This window comes from Myxocyprinus asiaticus, chromosome 8, assembly GCF_019703515.2.
Source record: "Myxocyprinus asiaticus isolate MX2 ecotype Aquarium Trade chromosome 8, UBuf_Myxa_2, whole genome shotgun sequence".
Taxonomy (NCBI): Eukaryota; Metazoa; Chordata; class Actinopteri; order Cypriniformes; family Catostomidae; genus Myxocyprinus; species Myxocyprinus asiaticus.
In genome coordinates, this window is record NC_059351.1 from 11,962,749 (window position 1) to 11,983,296 (window position 20,548).

Below are 20,548 nucleotides of genomic sequence, written 5' to 3' on the forward strand. Positions count from 1 at the left end.
GCACACTGTAATTTGGAGTGACAAGACCAAAATAGAGCTTTATGGTCACAACCATAAGCGCTATGTTTGGAGAGGGGTCAATAAGGCCTATATTGAAAAGAATACCATCTGTGAAGCATGGTATCGATACTTTAGTATTAATACGGCCATCCCTACTGTAGGGATCCAAGGATCTCTCCTTAATTGGTTCAAGTCCTATTTAAGTAATAGAAGCTTTGCAGTTACTTTTAGTGAATATTCATCTTCTACAGCCCCTCTTACTTGTGGGATCCCACAAGGCTCTACTTTGGGGCCAATTATTTTTCATTATAGATGCTTCCAATTGGGTCAGTTTTTAACAAACATGGAATATCTTTTCATTGTTATGCAGATGATACTCAAATTTATCTGCCAATGAAAAAGAAAAGTAATTCATTAGAACCTCTTTTAGCTTGCTTAAAGGATTTAAAATCATGGCTGTCTTTGAATTTTTTTTTTTTTTTACATTTAAATGATTGTAAAAAAGAGATTGTTGTGTTTGGGGCTCCTGATGTTCTGGGGTCATCTCATTTCAATCTAGGTCCTCTAGCTACATATTGTAAACCGATGGTGAAGAACTTAGGGGTACTTTTTGATAGTTTGCTTAAATTTGACAAACAGATTAATTCTGTTGTCAAATCAAGTTTTTTTCATTTAAGAACACTGGCTAAGTTTAAGTTTTTTCTTTCGTTTCATGATTTTGAGAAGGTGATGCATGCATTTGTTTCATCAGGTCTGGACTATTGTAACTCAGTGTACGTAGGTGTTAGTCAGTACTCCTTGTCACGACTGCAAATTGTCCAGAACACTGCTGCTTGACTCTTGACCAGTACTCGCAAACGAGATCATATTACCTCAATATTGGCCTCTCTGCACTGGCTGCCGGTCTGTTACAGGATAGCTTTTAAGATATTATTGTTTATTTTTAAATCCTTAAATGGTCTTGCACCTTCTTATTTTTCAGACCTTTTGCAATTGCACACGCCATCTAGATCCCTAAGGTCCTCAGATCAGAAAATGTTGACTGTTCCAAGGTCCAGACTTCAGCTGAGGGGTGACCGCGCCTTTGCAGTGGTGGCCCCGAAGCTCTGGAATAGTTTGTTTGCCTCTGCACATTACAACAGCTCCTACACTGGTATCTTTTAAATCTAGGTTAGCTAAACCATGATTGGAGATATGTTGGTACCCTTGTGTATTATGTTGATTTTAGTAGTGTTTTTTATGTTTGCTGTTATGTACTTATGTTTAATAATGTACAGCACATTGGTCAACTACCTGCTGTTTTTAATTGTGCTTTATAAATAAATTGCCTTAACTTGCCTAGTGAATCAGTGGGTATTACTGTTGTTAAAAGTGTTTTTGGATTGTCCCGCTGATAAAACACAGTAAAGTTATTTTTCCTGCAGCCAGAGTATACCAGTGCAGTTAACTCACCCAAACAAATTTTTTACATTTTTCATTACAAAATGATATTTGACCAATAACACTTAGTTGTTAACAAATCAGACATTCAAATTAGTTTCAAAAAGACATAAAAAAATTCACTCATATTAAAAACATTCAGTCTAATTTAAGTCCAAATTAATTAAATTTGAGTCCAACTTTCTCCCAGTTCAATTCTCTGGTAAAATTCACTCTTCGTTACACCGAGAACCAGACCCTGCTCTGATCTCCTGGAAGTACTTCTAAGAGCCCCAGCTCTTTCAGATGTCTGACTGTGTTGGTTCTGTTTTGACAGTTTTGTTGTTGAACAGTCCATCTGCCTGATGAGCCTGTGAGGTGATGGCTCGGACTAACAGAAGAGGGTCTTGGTTGTCATTCTGATCCTGTTTTTTTCTCTTTCTCAAAAGGATGAGTGCAGGGTTCCTCAGCAGTGTGTAGAGCAGCAGCCAGTGCAGGCATACTCTGCCCCCTACTGAATATCCTGTCAAACAGCAGATAGACAAAATTACATTTTAAGCGCCTACTTAAAGGGTTAGTTCACCCAAAAATGAAAAATTTCTCATCATTTACCGACCCTCATTCCATCCCATTTGTGTATGACTTACTTTCTTCTGTAGAACACAAACAAAGATTTTTAGAAGTACATCTCAGCTCTGTCAGTCCATACAATGCAAGCAAATGGTGGCCAGGCCTTTGAAGCTCTAAAAAGCAGATAAAGGCAACATTTAAGTAAGCCATACGTTTCTTTAATCAGTGTTATCTGAAGCAATCCAATCAGTTTTGGGTGAGAACAGACCAAAATATAACTCCTTTTTCTCTATAAATCTTGACAGCAGCCTCCTTGGCAATCATGATTTCAAGCTTGATTACACTTCCTATAGCACTATCTAGCGCTCTGCCCATGCCTCAAGCACTAGGAAGTGTAATTGAGCATGAAATCATGATCGTGCCTAGAGATTGCAATGGTAGAATGTAGGAGATATATTTTGGTCTGTTCTCTCCCAAAACTGACTGGATCACTTCAGAAGACATGGATTAAACTAGTGGTGTCAAATGGACTACTTTAATGTTGCCTTTATCTGCTGTTTGGACCTTCAGAGTTCTGGTCACCATTCACTTGCATTGTATGGACCTCCAGAGTCCACTTTCACATTCTTCTTTTGTTTTTGCCGATTCACATTCTTCATGCAAATCACCACCTACTGGGCAGGGAGGAGGATTTAGAGGAAAAAAAAGGACTTAAACATTTATCTTTTTCTCCCCCACACTTATATCGCTTTTCCCCAGGTGTTCCTCGTTCCCTTGTTTTCCCTTATGTATTTAAGCCCTTGTTTCCCCTGGTTTCTTTGTCAGTCTTTGCGTGGGTTATGCTCTGTGCTTGGTTCCCTATGTTTTGTTTCTTTATATTCTGAGTTACTTAGTTTATCTTTGTTTCATTAAAGCTGCATTTAGATCCTTTACCCTCGCCTGCCTTGTTACAGAAAGACTGACCAAGATTAATCTAGCGGCTGTCAAAATTATCTTGCTCAAGCAAGTGGACCGTGTTTTTGCTGTGGTATATTTTGGACACCACAGTATGTATTTAACATTGTACAAAAACAATTAATTTAATATTTCACAGTTGTGATCTACTCAAAGGAGAAACTTTTCAATTAAAAAGAAAAAAAAAATAGTGTATTCTTAGTTTCTTACTGCACAGCACTGGACCTAATTGTACCCTTATTACCTGGATCCATGGACTCATAGCCCCGCTGCATGATGGTCCAATCAATTCGCGAGACCAGCTATGTTCCAACAATTGCCCTGCTTAATAGGTGTAAAATGCAATTGCTCAACCCCATTATCACATTATAGAAGACGAAAAAGCAGTTAAAGCAGTGGAACACCTTTCTGTTGAAGGAGAAGAGAAATAGATTGGGTTATTTCAATAACAATAAAAATGTTAATTTTATCCTTTAAGGTTGCTTTTACAAAGATTTCAGAAGATTAAAATAAATAAAACTGCGGTTATTCTACCTGTTGTTGAGTGCAAGGGGCTTCTCTTTCTTCTCAGGTGATAGTTTTTCTTGCAAGAAGAACATTTGAACCAGCACAATACAATGAATATTGTCAGCCTGCAATAACATAATGCAAGTCAATGCTTCAAAAAACACTTCACAACAATGATGAACAACAATTAGCGATGCTGTTCATGTCATAACACTTCAGAGTAACAGATGCTATGATGTTGCTTTTAAAATAAGATGTTGTCATGCAAGTTCAAAAATATGGCATAATGACTGTGCTTATGAAATTTAATTGGGTTATGAGATGTCTTCAATGGAACTCACATAATTATGTCTACACTAGTAAGCCAGCTGAGAAAATGTCCCTTCTGCTGGATTGGTAAAACAACCACTCCATACACAAAAAGCAAAGCAAATAGAAATTGAACTATCAGAAATCCTGTAAAGAAAGAAAATAATAATAATAATACATTGAATTAATACGTTAAACCATCAACAAAGTCTGCATGTTGTCATTAAAGCTTTTCAGTGAAATGGTAATATTGATTTTATAATTTGTAATGAAAACCCCACTGGATTTCTGGGTCACTCTTAGAGCTGACAAAAAAAAAAAAAAAAAAAAAAAAAAAAAGTCTAAAAGTATTCAAAGTATGCAAGGAATAGATGTCCGTAAAGGCAGTGATCTTTTTGAACAGTGGGTAAACATTGTGAACTGATCTCACAACATTTTCCGATCAGGAAATGAGGTTATGGTGAGTCGCTAGAGAAAGGGTCTCCACTGAAACTGAAACATTTAAAAACTATTATAGTCAAAATTTTAGACATTTGATAGGAACGTTTTGCATACCCCAAAGTGTGAAGGCAATCTGCCAGCCTGAGTAACTCATTATAGCTGCCTGAGAAAGAATTATGGTCAGCAATGTTCTCCAAGACTTCGTTTTTAAATGTCAGTAAGATTGTCTTTCAATTTATAATATAGGAAACCCATTGAGCAAGGTGTGAAAGTGTAAGACAGAAAGTCAGACATTCACTTTACTTACCACACTTACTGCCGGTATTGGCTTATGGAACTTCTCTGGAGGAAAAGAACTCTAGAGAAAAAACACATTTCAAATAAATTAAACTTGAAACACTTTTAAGTCTGTCTGTCTGTCTGTCTGTCTGTCTATCTATTATTGATAAGACAAGCAAAGTAAAGTATCTTACTTCGTGCAACATAGCTGAACTCATTCAGCCCGGGTAGGAGGGATGTGAAGATGTTGTCTGTTTGGTTTCAGGAGAATGCTATCTCTGCAAGCGAGTCCCTCGGTGCATCTAACTTATCAAAGGTGTAGTCACTCAAGCCATAGTCTGCTAGGGTCATCTACACATAGACACATAAGCAAGTTACTTATATTATGCAAGTTACTTATTATGTGAATAATGTGAATAGCATTTGAGCGTGGACAATATCAGTCCATGGCTGTATATTAAATTAGTTGTGTATATTAGTGAGTGCTAACTGACCGTGTACAAGCCAGTCAGAGAGATAATTGAAGTACCAATCATTCTGTTAGGAAATTTGAAATGAGGATCCCAGTCATACATTTTTCTCCGGAACCAACTCTTTTCTTCTGGCCTGACGGGAGATAGAACAGTGAGTATGCATGTTGCTGGTTTGTATGAATACATTGATAAATACTGCATATGTTCATTTTGGATCAGTGCTTACCATTTAGGAGGGCATTTCAGTAGAGTCTGTACATATCTGAATTGATGGGAGTGTAACTCTTCATTCTAGGTCATGGAAACAAAGCAATATCAACGATGAGAATGATTCATATCTTTGTATATTTGTCTTGATAATCTTTAATCAAAATGTAAGAACTTTCTGTTGACATCACTTAGCCCTCACAGGCTGTTGGATACTGTTAACCAATAACCAAATTTAGGCATTGCTTTAGGAAACTGGCATTCAGATTGGGCTCCAATCTGGTACAGTTTTTAACACCTACTTCCAATCAATTCTCGATCATTCAATTCTTCCACATTTTCTCGTTGAATATTCTTTTTCACTCAAAAATATATGACATTACAGGAGTAAAATGGGTTGCAAATTCTGTTTCATGTTGACTTTAATCAAATTGTGGATTTAGACCATGTAATCAAAAAGAAAATGACTGCAACATAAATTACTATAAAACTGTCTCAGGGTCTGACCTCATCAGCTTGTAGCTGCATGCAGATTCTTACTGCCTTCACAATAATGTACACAATCCGACCCAGCAGGAAACAGAGACACAGGAAGAATGGCTACAAGATGATCAATTTCTCATGCTGCCTAAAACCTGCAACCATCAAAATGCATTTGATTTTTTATTTATTAGCAATCACACCAATACATTTTAGCTAAGAGACACTATCACAACTTTAAACACTGAGGATATTATGTGCAATTATAGCTTACATGAGAACATTAATGATATTCACCAACCCTTCCAGATGGAGAGCTTATTGTGTCATACAGTCTCACAGTGAGCCTGAAATCCAAACAATATACAGAATCAACAGTTAAATCAACAACCCTATAAAGAAATCTTTATACTTCTGACATCAACAGCCCAATCTCATGAAAATTATTTGATGGTGGCGATACATTAGCAAAATTAGATTGCATGCTTCATTACACCAATCGCAGCAGATTTGAGGTGAAATGTCAACTGTGTGGTGCTAAAATTTTAGTTAAATGTTTTCCCAAACAGATGAGGTTTTTAAGGTTAATGCCCTATCAAATTTTAAATAAACAAAACCCTCCCTACCCTTAACTTTTTTATTTTTTTTCTCCCCTTTTTTTTCCTCCCCACCGAGAGCGAGAACCATATTATAGCAACCACGAGGAGGTTACCCCATGTGACTCTACCCTCCCTATCAACCGGGCCAATTTGGTTGCTTAGGAGACCTGGCTGGAGTCATTCAGCATGCCCTGGATTCGATCTTGTGACTCCAGGGGTGGTAGTCAGCGTCAATACTTGCTGAGCTACCCAGGCCCCTCCTCCTACCCTACCCTTAACCTTAAATCTAAACCTAAGCTAGTGTAAGATGAAAAATGGATGGGTTTGTTAAGGTTAATTCTCTGTTGAGTTTTAGATCAACACAACCAACCTCCCTACCCTAAACCTTAAAGCTAAACCTAACCGATAGTGTCATAAAAGCAAATGTGAGATGAAAAACACAATTGCTATAACAACCACACCATTTTGTGGTGCTTTTATGACAATTTGGAATCATCTATCGACTCAAGTGCTCTTCAGAACTCGTATCCCGGTCCTTTGCATCGCAACTGCAATGCTCACTCAGTTGAGCTACCGCGCAACTTGATTGTGCTTGAATAAGCCTGAAAATGTAGTTGTTAATGCAATACAAATGTTAAAGGGATAGTTCACCCAAAAATGAAAATTCTCTCATCATTTACTCACCCTCATGCCATCACAGATATGTATGACTTTCTTTCTTCTGCAGAACACAAACAAAGATTTTCAGAAGAGTATCTCAGCTCTGTAGGTCCTTACAATGACAGTGAATGAGTTAAGACCTTTGTAGCTCCAACAATCACATAAAGGAAACATCAAAGTAATCCATACGACTCCAGTGTCCTTTTTTTTTTACTCTAAATTTCCAATTTAACTTTTACATCTTAAAGTCACATGTGGTGCCAGTTTAGTTTCACTTTCACATCTGAAAGTGAAAGTGAAAGTGGAGATTTTTAGTAAAAAGGACTTAAAAATTGTACTGTTTCTCACCCACACTGATTATATTGCTTCTGAAGATATGGATTTAAACACTGGAGTCATATGGATTACTTTTATGTTTCCTTTATGTGATTTTTGGAGCTACAAAGGTCTAATCACCATTCACTTGCATTGTATGGACCTACAGAGCTGAGATATTTTTCTAAAAATCTTTGTTTGTGTTCTGCTACAGAAAAAAAAAAGTCATACACATCTGGGATGGCATGAGGGTGAGTAAATGATAAGAGAATTTTCATTTTTGGGTGACCAATCCCTTTAAAATGTATTGTCTGAAAATGCGCTACAGTAAATGTGTTTTGATGCCATAAGATAGCACTGTGTGAGAAACAGAGCAAAAGGTAAGCTTTTATGAACTAATAATCTGCTCTTTTACTCGCGATTTGTGTGAAAGGGAATAAAAGTCATTGATGTTGTAGTGCCTCTAGTGTTTATTTCACCAGAAAACTGCTGTGATATTTACAGAATGAGGCACGTTAAAATACTGTTGTAAAAATGTAGGTATAGTAACATGATTCTATACCAACTTGTTAGCTACAAGAGAGTTCATTAGATGCTAGTTAGATAATTAACTAGCTTGGACAGGATTCCATAGTTTAAAACCGTGAGCATTTTTTTCCTGTGTAAATTAGTATTTTCATGTACCAGATGAAGGTGTATAGAAGACCTTAAACCCTTCCTAGTGCTCCGTATGGCATTGATAGACAAGCAAAAAATGGCAGGTAGGCTACACCAACTTCAATTGCTCCCACCAGGTACACGATGGCTGAGTGAGGCACACAGAGGTAATTCAATCGTAAAATTCCTTCAATTACAAATGGAGAATGGAACATTTCAGTTGCACCTATTTTGTGTAGGACAGTACAGAGCATCATGGAATACTGCAATGTAGTTACATTTATAGCAAATTCCAGTTAAGCACATTTAAATACGTGCAGGTGAAAAGTTCTGTAATGCATAGTACACTGTTTATAATGTACTATATAACGTACTATGAACCTTTAGCCCAGTTAGGCACAGAAAATGGGGTGTAGGATTCAGAGAACAGTTGAAGCACACTGGAAGCAATAGCCCCGAATGCAAAACCATAAGACCATCGATTACTTAGACTGCAAATGAAATCCAATGGCCTAAGAAAAATAAGAAAAAATATCTTCGTTATAAGTCAAATATTAGAGTCTTAAAGGGGCATTCAGTAGTTTGAAGCTATTTTTAAAAGTTTTACACTTTAACGGATGAATTGTGTTTTTGTGAAGATTGATCTGAATGGTGAACACTCACATGAGATGAAGACTGTACTCATAATAGTTTTCTATAATAGGTGTTTTATTATACATGGTGCGGGTCACCCCCTTCAATGTATTTTGCAATGTTGAAATCACATGACCCGCTGTGTTTCATTAAACGTCGAAAGAATACTCATGCTCATTGGCTGCCGCCTATGTAGATACACTTGGCTCTGCTTATGTAGCACACAGTGCTGTTTGCTGATGCGAAGAGCGAAAAGAACACAATGGAACATACTTAATTATCGTGCTTTAGAAGCAGAGACAACAGAAGATTTAGTAGCTGTACTGCCGAAGAGGTCAGAAGCAAGAAGACAGAAAGACCGGCAAAGGCAAAGGCAAAAAAATAAATATAAATAAACTAGAGTAAACATCGGTACGGCATCTACGTCTTCATTCGATTAGTGCAAATTAGCTTGGCACAGCGATTGTTGAGGATTATGTGTAAACCAGTAAATGGAAAAATAAATCAATAAAATGAAATAGATAAAAACGATTGTTTGTCTTCATTTGTGTAGTGCAAAGTAGTTTTTAAGCAAAGCAATTATATTATAGTAGTAATAAATAACTTTAGAAATTACCTCAAATTCCGACATTTTCTAGATGCAAATGATATTCCAGAGCTGGAGGAGGCAGCAGAGACGATCATGCCGATCCACATCGAAAGATGGCAGTACAGCGTCTAACACCACTGTCACATCGGTACTTAAAGTACACGAAGAAGAGCAATGCTAACGCTAGCTAGAGAACTACTGAATGCCCCTTTAAAAAAGGGAAAAATATTCAACTAAGAACTGTATTATACATTTTGGTCAAATAAATAAATAAAATACAGATAACTCACACCACAATGCCAAATCGACCCCTGAGATATGGAAAGCGCTCCTCGCTCTGTGTTGTACAAAGGAGAGTAGAACCACAATACAAATCTGAAACAGAAAAGATGACACACCACAAAAACATTGTGAGACAAGCCCAATGATCTAATAATATAAAAATAATAATTCTAATAAAGCAGAGGTAAATACAAATTGATATACAGGCACCCCACAAAGTATTTAACTTAAAAAAAAAAAAAAAATGTTTTTTTTACAGCATTAAATATCAAAATATCAACACAAGCACACTCTTCAATCAAAACATTTCAAAAAAGAACTTTGTACAGTTTAAAATAAGGGTAGAACGGGGCAAACTTTTTTTGTGTGTTTTTTCACAAGGTGTATCAAGATTTAAGAAATTCATATGTATTGAATATTGATGGAGCAACATAATTTGTGTGAAAAGAAATAACAACAGAAGGTTGTTTGAATAATAGTTACAGGGCACAGTTTGTCAACTTATGCAAATACTTTCAAGACAGCAAGATGCTTTTTTGAGTAACAAATTATGATAATTCTTATGCAAAATAACCACTTCAGAAAAGAGTGCATCATTTCTTCTTTCAACCACGTTTGTCATTTCATTACATTTGAAGTATTCTAAATTATAAACAATTAAATCTACGAAATGATTGGATCAATCAACGTGAGCCAACTTTGAACATTCTTCATAGCAAATCTATTCCCCCCACTTCAGAAAAACAATGTGTTTAATAGGGGCCTTTTGCCCCTGCAACAGTGGGGCTTTTTACCCCAAAAACAATCCTTTCACTTATTGTACAGTTACTGAAGTTTATATATATATATATATATATATATATATATATATATATATATATATATATATATATATATAAAATCACCTTGAAAAAAATAATTGAAATTAGCAAATAAGTATTTTTTCTCAAAATAAATGTAATAATTTCCAGGATATTCAATAGCTACATAAATTTGCAACATTTTAAAAATGATTAAACATTAGATTAAATGACCTCAAAATCAAACTTTAAACATAAATGTTTGCAGTGTATAATGACAAATAGTTGTTTAGAAAAGTCCTGTGGTAGTTTTTGATGCTATTTCGTGTTTTGGGAGAAAATAAAATCAAAAGTGCCTTTTACTCCATGGAGTCTTTAGCCCTATGGTACAATATACTGTATAAAACAATAGATATACCATAGATATGAACATAAGACTGTAATCACAACTCAAAGAAACAACAATACCTGATCCCCATAAACTCAAAACTGTTAAATAACTGGTTTGTTGAAATAAGATCACACAAGCATTTTGCTTTGGACTATATTATAATTTAATTTGAACTGAGGTTATACTCTCTAATATTCATGTAATCATGTTGTGGATCTGGACCAATAGTCCTTATCTGACCGAGAAGCATCTGTAAAGGAGGAGGCGAGAAGCAGCTTTCCTTGTTTAGGTAAGGATTTATTTTCTCTTTTTGCAGCACAATTTACAGTCTCACGTTATGCACTAAGTTAAACCACTATCACACACCGCTTCACAAAATAAACTCTCATTACTTGTAATAAAAAATCTTTGCTCTGGTTCGGGTCTGTCGTGCCCAGTCTCTCTCTCTCTTCTATTTGCGGTGTGTCTATTTATGCCGCTCTCCCCGTGCTCACTGAAATTAGAGACAGGTGTTAGACATAATTTAACTCAGGTGTAAGCGCCCTTACCGCTTTCTCTCTCTCCGGAGAGATGCTTGACCACGCCCCCGCTGCCACATATCCCCACCGCCCGACTCAGGCCGGGGCGGCATCCGGCCTGCCTACCTCTCCCCCCCCATTCCTGGAAAGGAAGTCGGCGACAGCCATCTGCGCCCCTGGTCTGTGGACCACCTTGAACTTAAACGGCTGAAGAGCCAGATACCAACGGGTGATCCGGGCATTAGTATCTTTCATGCGGTGGAGCCACTGGAGTGGGGCGTGATCCGAACAGAGGGTGAAGGCCCGCCCCAGCAGGTAGTATCGGAGAGTGAGGACCGCCCACTTGATGGCGAGACACTCCTTTTCCACAGTGCTGTACTTAGTTTCCCTTAACAAGAGCTTACGGCTAATGTACAGCACCGGGCGCTCCTCCCCCTCCACCACCTGCGAGAGTATAGCCCCCAGCCCCCTGTCTGAAGCATCTGTCTGTAAAACAAAAGGGAGAGAGAAGTCAGGTGAATGTAAAAGCGGCCCCCCGCAAAGTGCAGCTTTAACTTGCGTGAACGCCCACTGACACTGCTCCGTCCACTGGACGGGATCTGGAGCTCCCTTTTTAGTGAGATCAGTCAGCGGGCTGGTGACGTCTGAATAATTAGGTACGAACCTTCTATAATAGCCAGCCAGCCCCAGGAACTGTCTCACCCCCTTTTTGGTCTTGGGTCTCGGGCAGGTTGCAATCGCAGCTGTCTTGTCAATTTGGGGACGCACCTGCCCGTGGCCCAAGTGGAACCCCAGATACCGTACCTCCACCCGTCCAATTGCGCACTTCTTCGGGTTCGCTGTGAGTCCCGCTCGGCGCAGCGATCTCAGAACCGCCCTCAGATGTTGCATATGCCGCTGCCAATCATTGCTATAAATGATGATGTCATCTAAATAGGCAGCGGCGTAAGCTGAATGCGGTCTGAGGATTCGGTCCATGAGATGCTGAAACGTAGCCGGGGCCCCAAACAAACCGAACGGAAGTGTCACAAATTGGTGTAATCCAAACAGTGTGGAGAAGGCGGTTTTCTCACGGGAAATTGGTGTCAAGGGGATCTGCCAATAACCCTTCGTCAAATCCAATGTCGAATAAAAACGAGCAGTGCCCAACCAATCGAGCAACTCATCAACGCGAGGCATTGGATACGCATCAGATTTAGACACCGCGTTGACTTTTCTATAATCCACACAGAATCGCACAGACCCATCGCTCTTAGGCACTAGAACAACTAGGCTGGACCAATCGCTGTGGGATTCTTCTATTACGCCCATATCGAGCATCGCATCCAATTCTTCACGAACGATTTTCTTCTTGTGTTCGGGTAGTCGATAGGGGTGGCTACGTACCACGACCACCGGCTCGGTCTTGATGTGGTGATGGATGAGGTTTGTACATCCCGGTAGAGGGGAGAACACATCTGCAAACTCCTGTTGCAACCTAGCAACCTCCGCGAGTTGGCTCGGTGAGAGGTGGTCTCCGCAATTGACCGGGGTGAACTGTTTATGTTTTGAACTCACCTCCAGTCCGAGCTCCGCCTTCTCGGGAACTACCGTAGCCAATGTCACGGGAACCGCCTCCCTCCACAATTTCAGGAGACTGAGGTGGTATATTTGACGTGCGCCCCCTCTATCGGCTCGTTTAACCTCATAATCGAGATCTCCCACTTGTCGTGTGACCTCAAAGGGTCCTTGCCACTTGGCGAGTAATTTAGAGCTCGATGTGGGAAGCAATACAAGAACTTTATCTCCCGGTGCAAATTCCCTTAGCTGAGTTCCCCTGTCATACAGTCGGCGCTGTCGTTCTTGCGCTTGGAGCAAATTCTCCTGTGTTAGCTGCCCCAAAGTGTGGAGTTTTGCTCAAAGATCAAGAACGTACTGAATTTCATTTTTACTGTTTGAAGGTCCCTCCTCCCAGGCTTCTCGCAATACATCAAGCACATACAGCAGCTCGAATGGGGAGAAGCCAGTGGAGGCTTGCGGGACCTCTCGTACTGCAAATAACAGGGGGTCGAGCCATTTATCCCAATTTCTAGCATCATCGTGTACGAACTTATGAATCATGTTTTTGAGGGTTTTATTAAATCGTTCCACCAGGCCATCCGTTTGAGGATGGTACACGCTGGTGCGAATCGATTTAATATTTAACAACTCGTACAGTTCGTGTCCGTGACATAAACGTTGTGCCCTGATCGGTGAGGATTTCTTTTGGAATCCCCACCCGGGAAATTATTTTGAAGAGTGCCTCCGCAACACTGCGTGCTGAGATGTTGCGAAGAGGCACTGCTTCTGGATATCGCGTTGCATAGTCCACTAGGACCAATACAAAGCAATGTCCGCGTGCTGACCGTTCTAATGGCCCGACGAGGTCCATTCCAATTCTCTCAAAGGGGACCATGATCAGAGGGAGAGGGCGCAATGGCGCTTTTGGGGTGGCAGGTGGGTTAACCAGCTGGCATTCATGGCATGCCGCACACCACCTGCGGACATCGCCGCCAATGCCCGGCCAATAGAAACGGGCTATTAGACGGTTCAGTGTCTTCCTTTCTCCTAAGTGACCCGCCATGGGATTATAATGAGCCGCCTGGAATACCATTTCCCGACGGCTCCTTGGAATCAAAAGTTAGGTGGTATCCTCTTTGGTCCAAGTGTCCTGTGTCACTCTATACAACCGCTCATTTATAATTGCAAAATAGGGGTATGAAAGGGTGATGTCAGGCTGGAGTCGTTGACCATCGATGACTCTCACTTGGTCAAAGGCGTGTTTGAGGGTTTCGTCTCACGACTGCTCCAAAGGGAAATCCCCGTCAGGGAATTCCCTGAGAAGGGGAGGGGCTGCAGCCTCTCCCCCTCTCTCGTGATTATGACGTGGAGCTGTCGAGGACGGCCCCGGCTCCGCCTCCCCTGCCAGAGCATCGCACATCACACATCTCCCTATTTTCGTACAGGACCCATACGCGCAAATTCCCTTTAATAAAACTCTAAAATCAGGCCAATCAGTCCCCAAAATCAGCGGATGGGTGAGGCGGGAACTGACCGCGGCCTCCACTCTATGCTTTTTCCCCCGGAATTTAATTGTCAGGGTCACCACCGGATACTTGTGAATATCCCCTTGTACACATTTCACCTTCACCGTTTTAGTTGTGACCAATGCCTCGGGTTGAACCAGGCGTTGGTGGATAGTGGTTTGATTACAACCGGTGTCCACCAACGCTTGGTGAGTACCCCCCTTGACACTTACCGGTATCCGGTACGCTCCGGCCCGGTCGGGGGCAGCCTGTGGGAGGTCAGAGACCCGCACCACCATCCCCAGCTCCATCAGAGGGCACTGATCTCGGAAGTGGCTCGGGTCTCCGCACCTCTAGCAGGCAGGCCCAGGCGCTATGCCCGCACTTGTGTCGGCGGGCGCCCCCCCCCCGAGGGGGAGAGCGGCAGAGCATTGGAGTAGGGGAAGGTGTCGCCTCCCACACCAGGGGAACTGGTCTCAGGGGCTGAAGTCCTCCTCGTCTGCGTGGGGCAGGAATGGGACCTGGAGAGAGAGCAGAATGAGAGGAGAGAGGGGAGGGGGAAGAAAAAGAGGGAGAAGAGAAGATGTAGGAGGACTCTTCTGCCCTCGGGATCGCCGCCATGTGATCCTCCGCAAGTCGGACAGCTTCTCCGTAGGCCAGGAGGCTCGTCGCTGGCAGTTGTTGAGCCGCGAGCTGGGCTTCCCCGGACAATAGTGGGATCAGTCGGGCCGCCCATTGGCCGAGCGGCCAGCCCCAGAACTCGGCGGTCCGCTCAAACAAATCCAGGAAGGCCTCAGGGTCGTCCGCCGCCCCCATTTTCTGTAAAGCTGGTGGGGGTAACAGCGTGGGAGTGCCCGGGGTCACGGCTGAGGACACCTCCTGGCTGAGGAGGCTCCGGATCGCCTGCCGGTCCTCGGCTTGAGCGTGCAGGAGCTCGACAAACCGGCGGGCTTGATCTTGTCGGAGCTCAAGCAGTGTCTGTTGGTGGCTCTGATGTAGGCTGGCGAGGGCTTGGAGGATCTCCGCCAACTGGGAGGACTCTACGGGACGACTTCCATCCATCTTCGACCCAAACTTCAATCCCGGGTTTCGGCACCAGTGTAAAGGAGGAGGCGAGAAGCAGCTTTCCTTGTTTAGGTAAGGATTTATTTTCTCTCTTGGCAGCACAATTTACAGTCTCACGTTATGCACTAAGTTAAACCACTATCACACACCGCTTCACAAAATAAACTCTCATTACTTGTAATAAAAAATCTTTGCTCTGGTTCGGGTCTGTCATGCCCAGTCTCTCTCTCTCTTCTATTTGCGGTGTGTCTATTTATGCTGCTCTCCCCGTGCTCACTGAAATTAGAGACAGGTGTTAGACATAATTTAGCTCAGGTGTAAGCGCCCTTACCGCTTTCTCTCTCTCCGGAGAGATGCTCCATGAAATTCCACTGCATTCTCCCTGGGAAGAGAACAGTAGGACCACAGCATGAATATATAGAATGCATGAATAGAATAGAATTTAGAATCTGAATCAAGACAGTTCTCAAATAGTATGATCAACACATAAAGTGACCCAGTTACCTAAGAAGACCATCAAAGTGAGCATTATTTTCAGGTTAATTACCATCAGTGTTATCGATTTTATTGTTAATATATAAGAAGGTGATGTGTCCTATAAACATAATTTATCTGGATATCACAGATAAGATTTATCACACACCATCGGAGAAGAGAGGACAAAACCAAATAAGGGACTGATAATCAGCGCTTCTTGCAGCATGGTGTAGCTAGAATTATATACCGGGACAGAGCTACCAAACAGGCAACTCATGTTGATGTGGAGTGGCGTGAGTATAAAAACCTGGCCCGCCGAAGTGCTCTACTACTACAGAGTTTTACTGGAGCTAACTGTCAAAAGCTAAAGGTCGTTTGATTCATTCCCCTACCTCAAAACACCTGAACATCTGATCTGCCTGGATTCCCTTACTTTTTTTTACTCTGCGCTCCTGCATCTATTGCCTCATTCATCCAGGTACATGCAAACTCTCCAGACTCAACGCAGACTCATTCCACTACCCAAAACACCTAAACACACATTCTCACACACACGCACAAATACACACTCACCACCATTTTGACTGTTATGGTAATTTATTTATTTATTTAATCATATGGACTATTGCCATTAACATTTATCTGTTTGATTGGTAGTTGTTTTTGGAATAAACAAACCAAGGATTAAGTTATTGATAATTGTGTTTTATTTCTGTGCTTTATAAGGTTTCTTATATTTGCAGTGATTGATCGGTGTTTTTTTAGAGCGCTATCCCAGGTTACATTTTTACATGTTGGCAGGCCAAATCCTGTCTGGCACCCGAATTTCATTTAAATAACATTTGCTTCCATTTATTTTGGGGCCGCTGCCATTACAACACCAATGACATAAAAACAGTGCACCTTATCAATCATAAATTATTTTTGCATCAAGTTTTGCCCTAATTCTAAAAGCTTAATTTGCTTTTTATTGGTCTATTTATTTTGTCCGAATCAATTTAAATATCATATCAATTACTGCACTTTAAGGTTAATTTTAACCACTTCTACCAGTTGATAAAGAATGAGTTTCACAACAGCATATAACATCCAAAGTGTCTTTCTACTGTATACTTGTCTATTTTTTTAATGTATCAGGTAAAATTTGTGTTTCTGTGGTGTTTAAATTATTAGATTATTAAATAAATGGATAGTTCACCCTGACAATAAAAATTTATTCATTGTCATTATTTACTCACCCTCATGTTATTCCATACCCATATGACTTTCTTTCTTCCATGGAATACAAAAAGAGATGTTTAGCAGAATGTTAGGGACTGACAACGTTAGTCACCATTCACTTTCATTAAATGGAAAAGAGCAGTGTCAACATTCTTCCAACATTGTCTTCATGTGTTGCACAAAAGCAACGCAGGTTGGAACAACATGAGGTTGAGTACATGATGGCAGAATTGTCATTTTCATGTGAAGTAACCTAGTGTGAAGTTTTTGTTTTAGGACCCATGAATAATTTAAAATAAAAACATATCATATCATAAAAATCACTATGTGAACAGTTCTCTGAATCTCTAAACAATACATTTGAAATGTCAATTTTTTTCTAAGCAGAATGTATTTTCTAATTATACTATTGATGTCAGATAAACTCTACATACTGTCAATACTGTGTTTCAAAAGCAGAAGTTACTCACATGATTTTGCCTGAGGGTATCAATGACTCCCGTTCTAGATGCAGATGAAGGCCAGGTAACAGCTGAAGAGCATGTTATAAAAGGATATGCTGCTGACCTTTGAAGTCAACACACGGGGGCGATGTAGACAAGTTGAAAAGAGCCCATGGGTAAGCAATTGATCATGGTCTCTTAAAGGAATTCTCCCATCAATCTCATCTTTTACTCACCCTCCTGCCTCGTGATGAAGATTTTAAGAACACTATCTCAGCTCTGTAATGCAAGCTACAAAAGCACATAAAGGCAGCATAAAAATAGTCTGTAAGACTCCAGTGGTTAAATCTGTGACTTCAAAAGCTATATAATGGATGTAGGTGAGAAACACATTAATATTTAAGTCCCATTTTTTATTTTTTTGTTTTTATTTTTTTTTACCATAAAATCTTCTCTATGTCCACTGTAGTTGGCAATATGCACAAAGAATGCAAATCACCAAAAAACAAGAAGAATATGGAAGTGAAAGTGAGAGAGGAGATTTATATTAAAAAAGGACTTAAATATTGACCTGTTTCTCTCCTACACCTGTTATATCGCTTCTGAAGACATGGATTTAACCACTGGAGTCATATTGATTACTTTTTATGCTGCCTTTTTATGCTTTTCAGAGCTTCAAAGTTCTGGCACCCACCACAAAAAATAAATAAATAAATAAAATAAAAAAATAAAAATATGGAAAAAATAATAATCATTTTGTCAGGTAACCTAAAAAATGTGCTTTGAGTGATAACATCTAAACTAACTGGCTTGATTCAAGTTAAACATGTTATTTAACATCATTGAAACAATGAGAACAGAGTACACCAACACAACTAATTTTAATGGTTAGATAAGGCATAAATAGCTCCTTGAGGTAAAAAAAAGTGACCAAATTTTATAGAGATGGCTTCTACAGTCACTGTTGCCCATATCCTCTGTACAAACCATCTACTGAATGTGTTGCTACAAGTACTTATGGCAAGCCGAATTCACTTTTATTCATTTACAGGCTATGAATTGTTGATATTAACAATTCAATTTTCACTAATTAGAATTCTAATTCTTGATATCAAGAATGTAATTTTCACTAGTGGAAATGTAAATTGTTGATATCAATAATTACATTTACACTAGTAAAAACGTGAATTCTTGATATCAAAAATTACATCACTCGCAGAAATTACATTCTTGATATCAAAATTTCAACTAGTAAAAACATTCATTTTTGATATCTATAATTGAATTTTCACTTATAGCATTTCACACAGATATGTTATTCACTCCTATTCAAAACACAATTATTGATATCATAAATTAGTTTCTTACTAGTTGAAAGTCCAATTTCACATAAAGTATCAACAATTCTTTTCATACTAGTAAAAAATGTAATTTTTGATATCAAGAATGTAATTTATACTAGTGGAAATGCCAATTTTTGATATCAACAACTGAATTCCAACTAGTAAAAATGCTAATTTTTGATATCAGAAATTCAGTTTTCACTAGTGACAATTTTAATTTCTGATATCTGTAATGTAATTGTTACTAGTAAGAAATACGTTTTAGATATCATTAATTACACTCCAAATTATTTATATCTGAAATCAATTTCCAGATATCAGAAATCCCAATTATAACATGTTGAACTGTAATTACCTTTGCATATGGCAAGCCATTTTAGCTTTTATTCATTCACAGGATATGAATGGTTGATATCAACAGTTCAGTTTTCACTAGCTAAAATGCTAATTCTTGATATCAGGAATGTATTTTCTACTAGTGGAAGTGCAAATTGTTGATATAAAAATGTGAATTCTTGATATCAACAATGACATCATCACTCGTCATTGAAAATACATTCTTGATATGAAAAGTAAAAAACATAATTCTTGATATCTGTAACTGAATTCTTACATGTTAAAATGTTATTTTTACTAGTTAAAATGGTCATTTCAGATATCATAAATTCCTTTTTGGAAATGTGCATAGTAATGAGGAGTGCTTACAAGTTCCTTACGTACCTTATGAATATTCAAAAAAGAAAAGTATGGAACCTCGCAGGGGATATGCAAGGGGAAAAGAGAACCACTAATTCATCCCCATGATCCATTTCCTCTGTCGTTTATAAACCCCACTTTTATTTTTCATATCGACACCACAAGGTGTATATTATTTTTATATTTAATAACATTGTATGATTTTGTAATGTGTATCGAGAAATGTCCATATATATATATATATATATATATATATATATATATATGTATGTATATATATATATATATATATATATATATATGTATGTATATATATATATATATATATATATATATATATATATATATATGTATGTATATATATATATATATATATATATATATATATATATGTATATATATATGTATATATATATATATATATATATATATATATATATATATATATATATATATATATATACAGTTATACACAGTATATATGCTAAAATATTTTTTGAGTGTAGGGTGAATGTTCTACCTGTCAATCGGATTTGAAGGGAAATAATTGTGCAATCAGACAGTTTGAAAAGTGTATACATACATGACTTTTTCAGCATGGGTGTAGCAGTCACGGTGGATGTGGGGGACATGTCCCCCGCACTCTTTAAAAAGGTGATTTGGTCCCAACGACCCTTATTTATGAATAATGAGCAGTATATTGCAGCATTCATTAAGGTATTAGTTTATAAAATGTTAGTTGGATTGAATACAATTTACACTTGCTCCTTCTGTACTCCCTTAATCTCATTCGCCATTACATTTATTAAAACGTCATGAAAACAAATATAGCACAAAATCATACAATTTATTCAATATAAAAATTATATATTATACATATGAGACTAAACTCCCAGTCAGCATATGATGTGGCTTGTGATCTCTTACGAGTCGTCCATTAGAGACAACACCTCGCAACAGCACCAGTTTTGTGCCCAGCAACAAAACTTTTCCGCATACGGCATGTGTAGTTTACAGTGAGTGGTAGTTCGGTACAATATTTAATTAAATTAAGCCAAATATGCAGAACGGTACGAACTGTTATTCTGGCTAAAAGGATTAAAGCAGTAGAAGATGGCACGGGTTGGCCAATCAGATGAAAGGGCCGTTGCAGTGCTGGCCACATATGTAAATGTA

The 20,548-nt window shown here is 38.9% G+C and overlaps 1 protein-coding gene across 1 annotated transcript; it reads right to left on the minus strand.

Annotated features, from left to right (window-relative positions):
* Positions 1 to 2,595: 2,595 nt before the first annotated feature.
* On the minus strand, positions 2,596 to 5,804 carry stra6l (STRA6-like; the record flags this gene model as incomplete). Its single annotated transcript, XM_051705707.1, is given in 11 exon segments — positions 2,596 to 2,660; positions 3,188 to 3,351; positions 3,478 to 3,559; positions 3,562 to 3,575; positions 3,792 to 3,906; positions 4,315 to 4,363; positions 4,508 to 4,555; positions 4,558 to 4,830; positions 4,974 to 5,085; positions 5,179 to 5,243; positions 5,667 to 5,804. Coding segments are annotated over 11 exon segments (1,125 nt in total), but the record flags the coding sequence as incomplete, so codon positions are not given.
* Between the last annotated feature and the right edge of the window lie 14,744 nt (positions 5,805 to 20,548).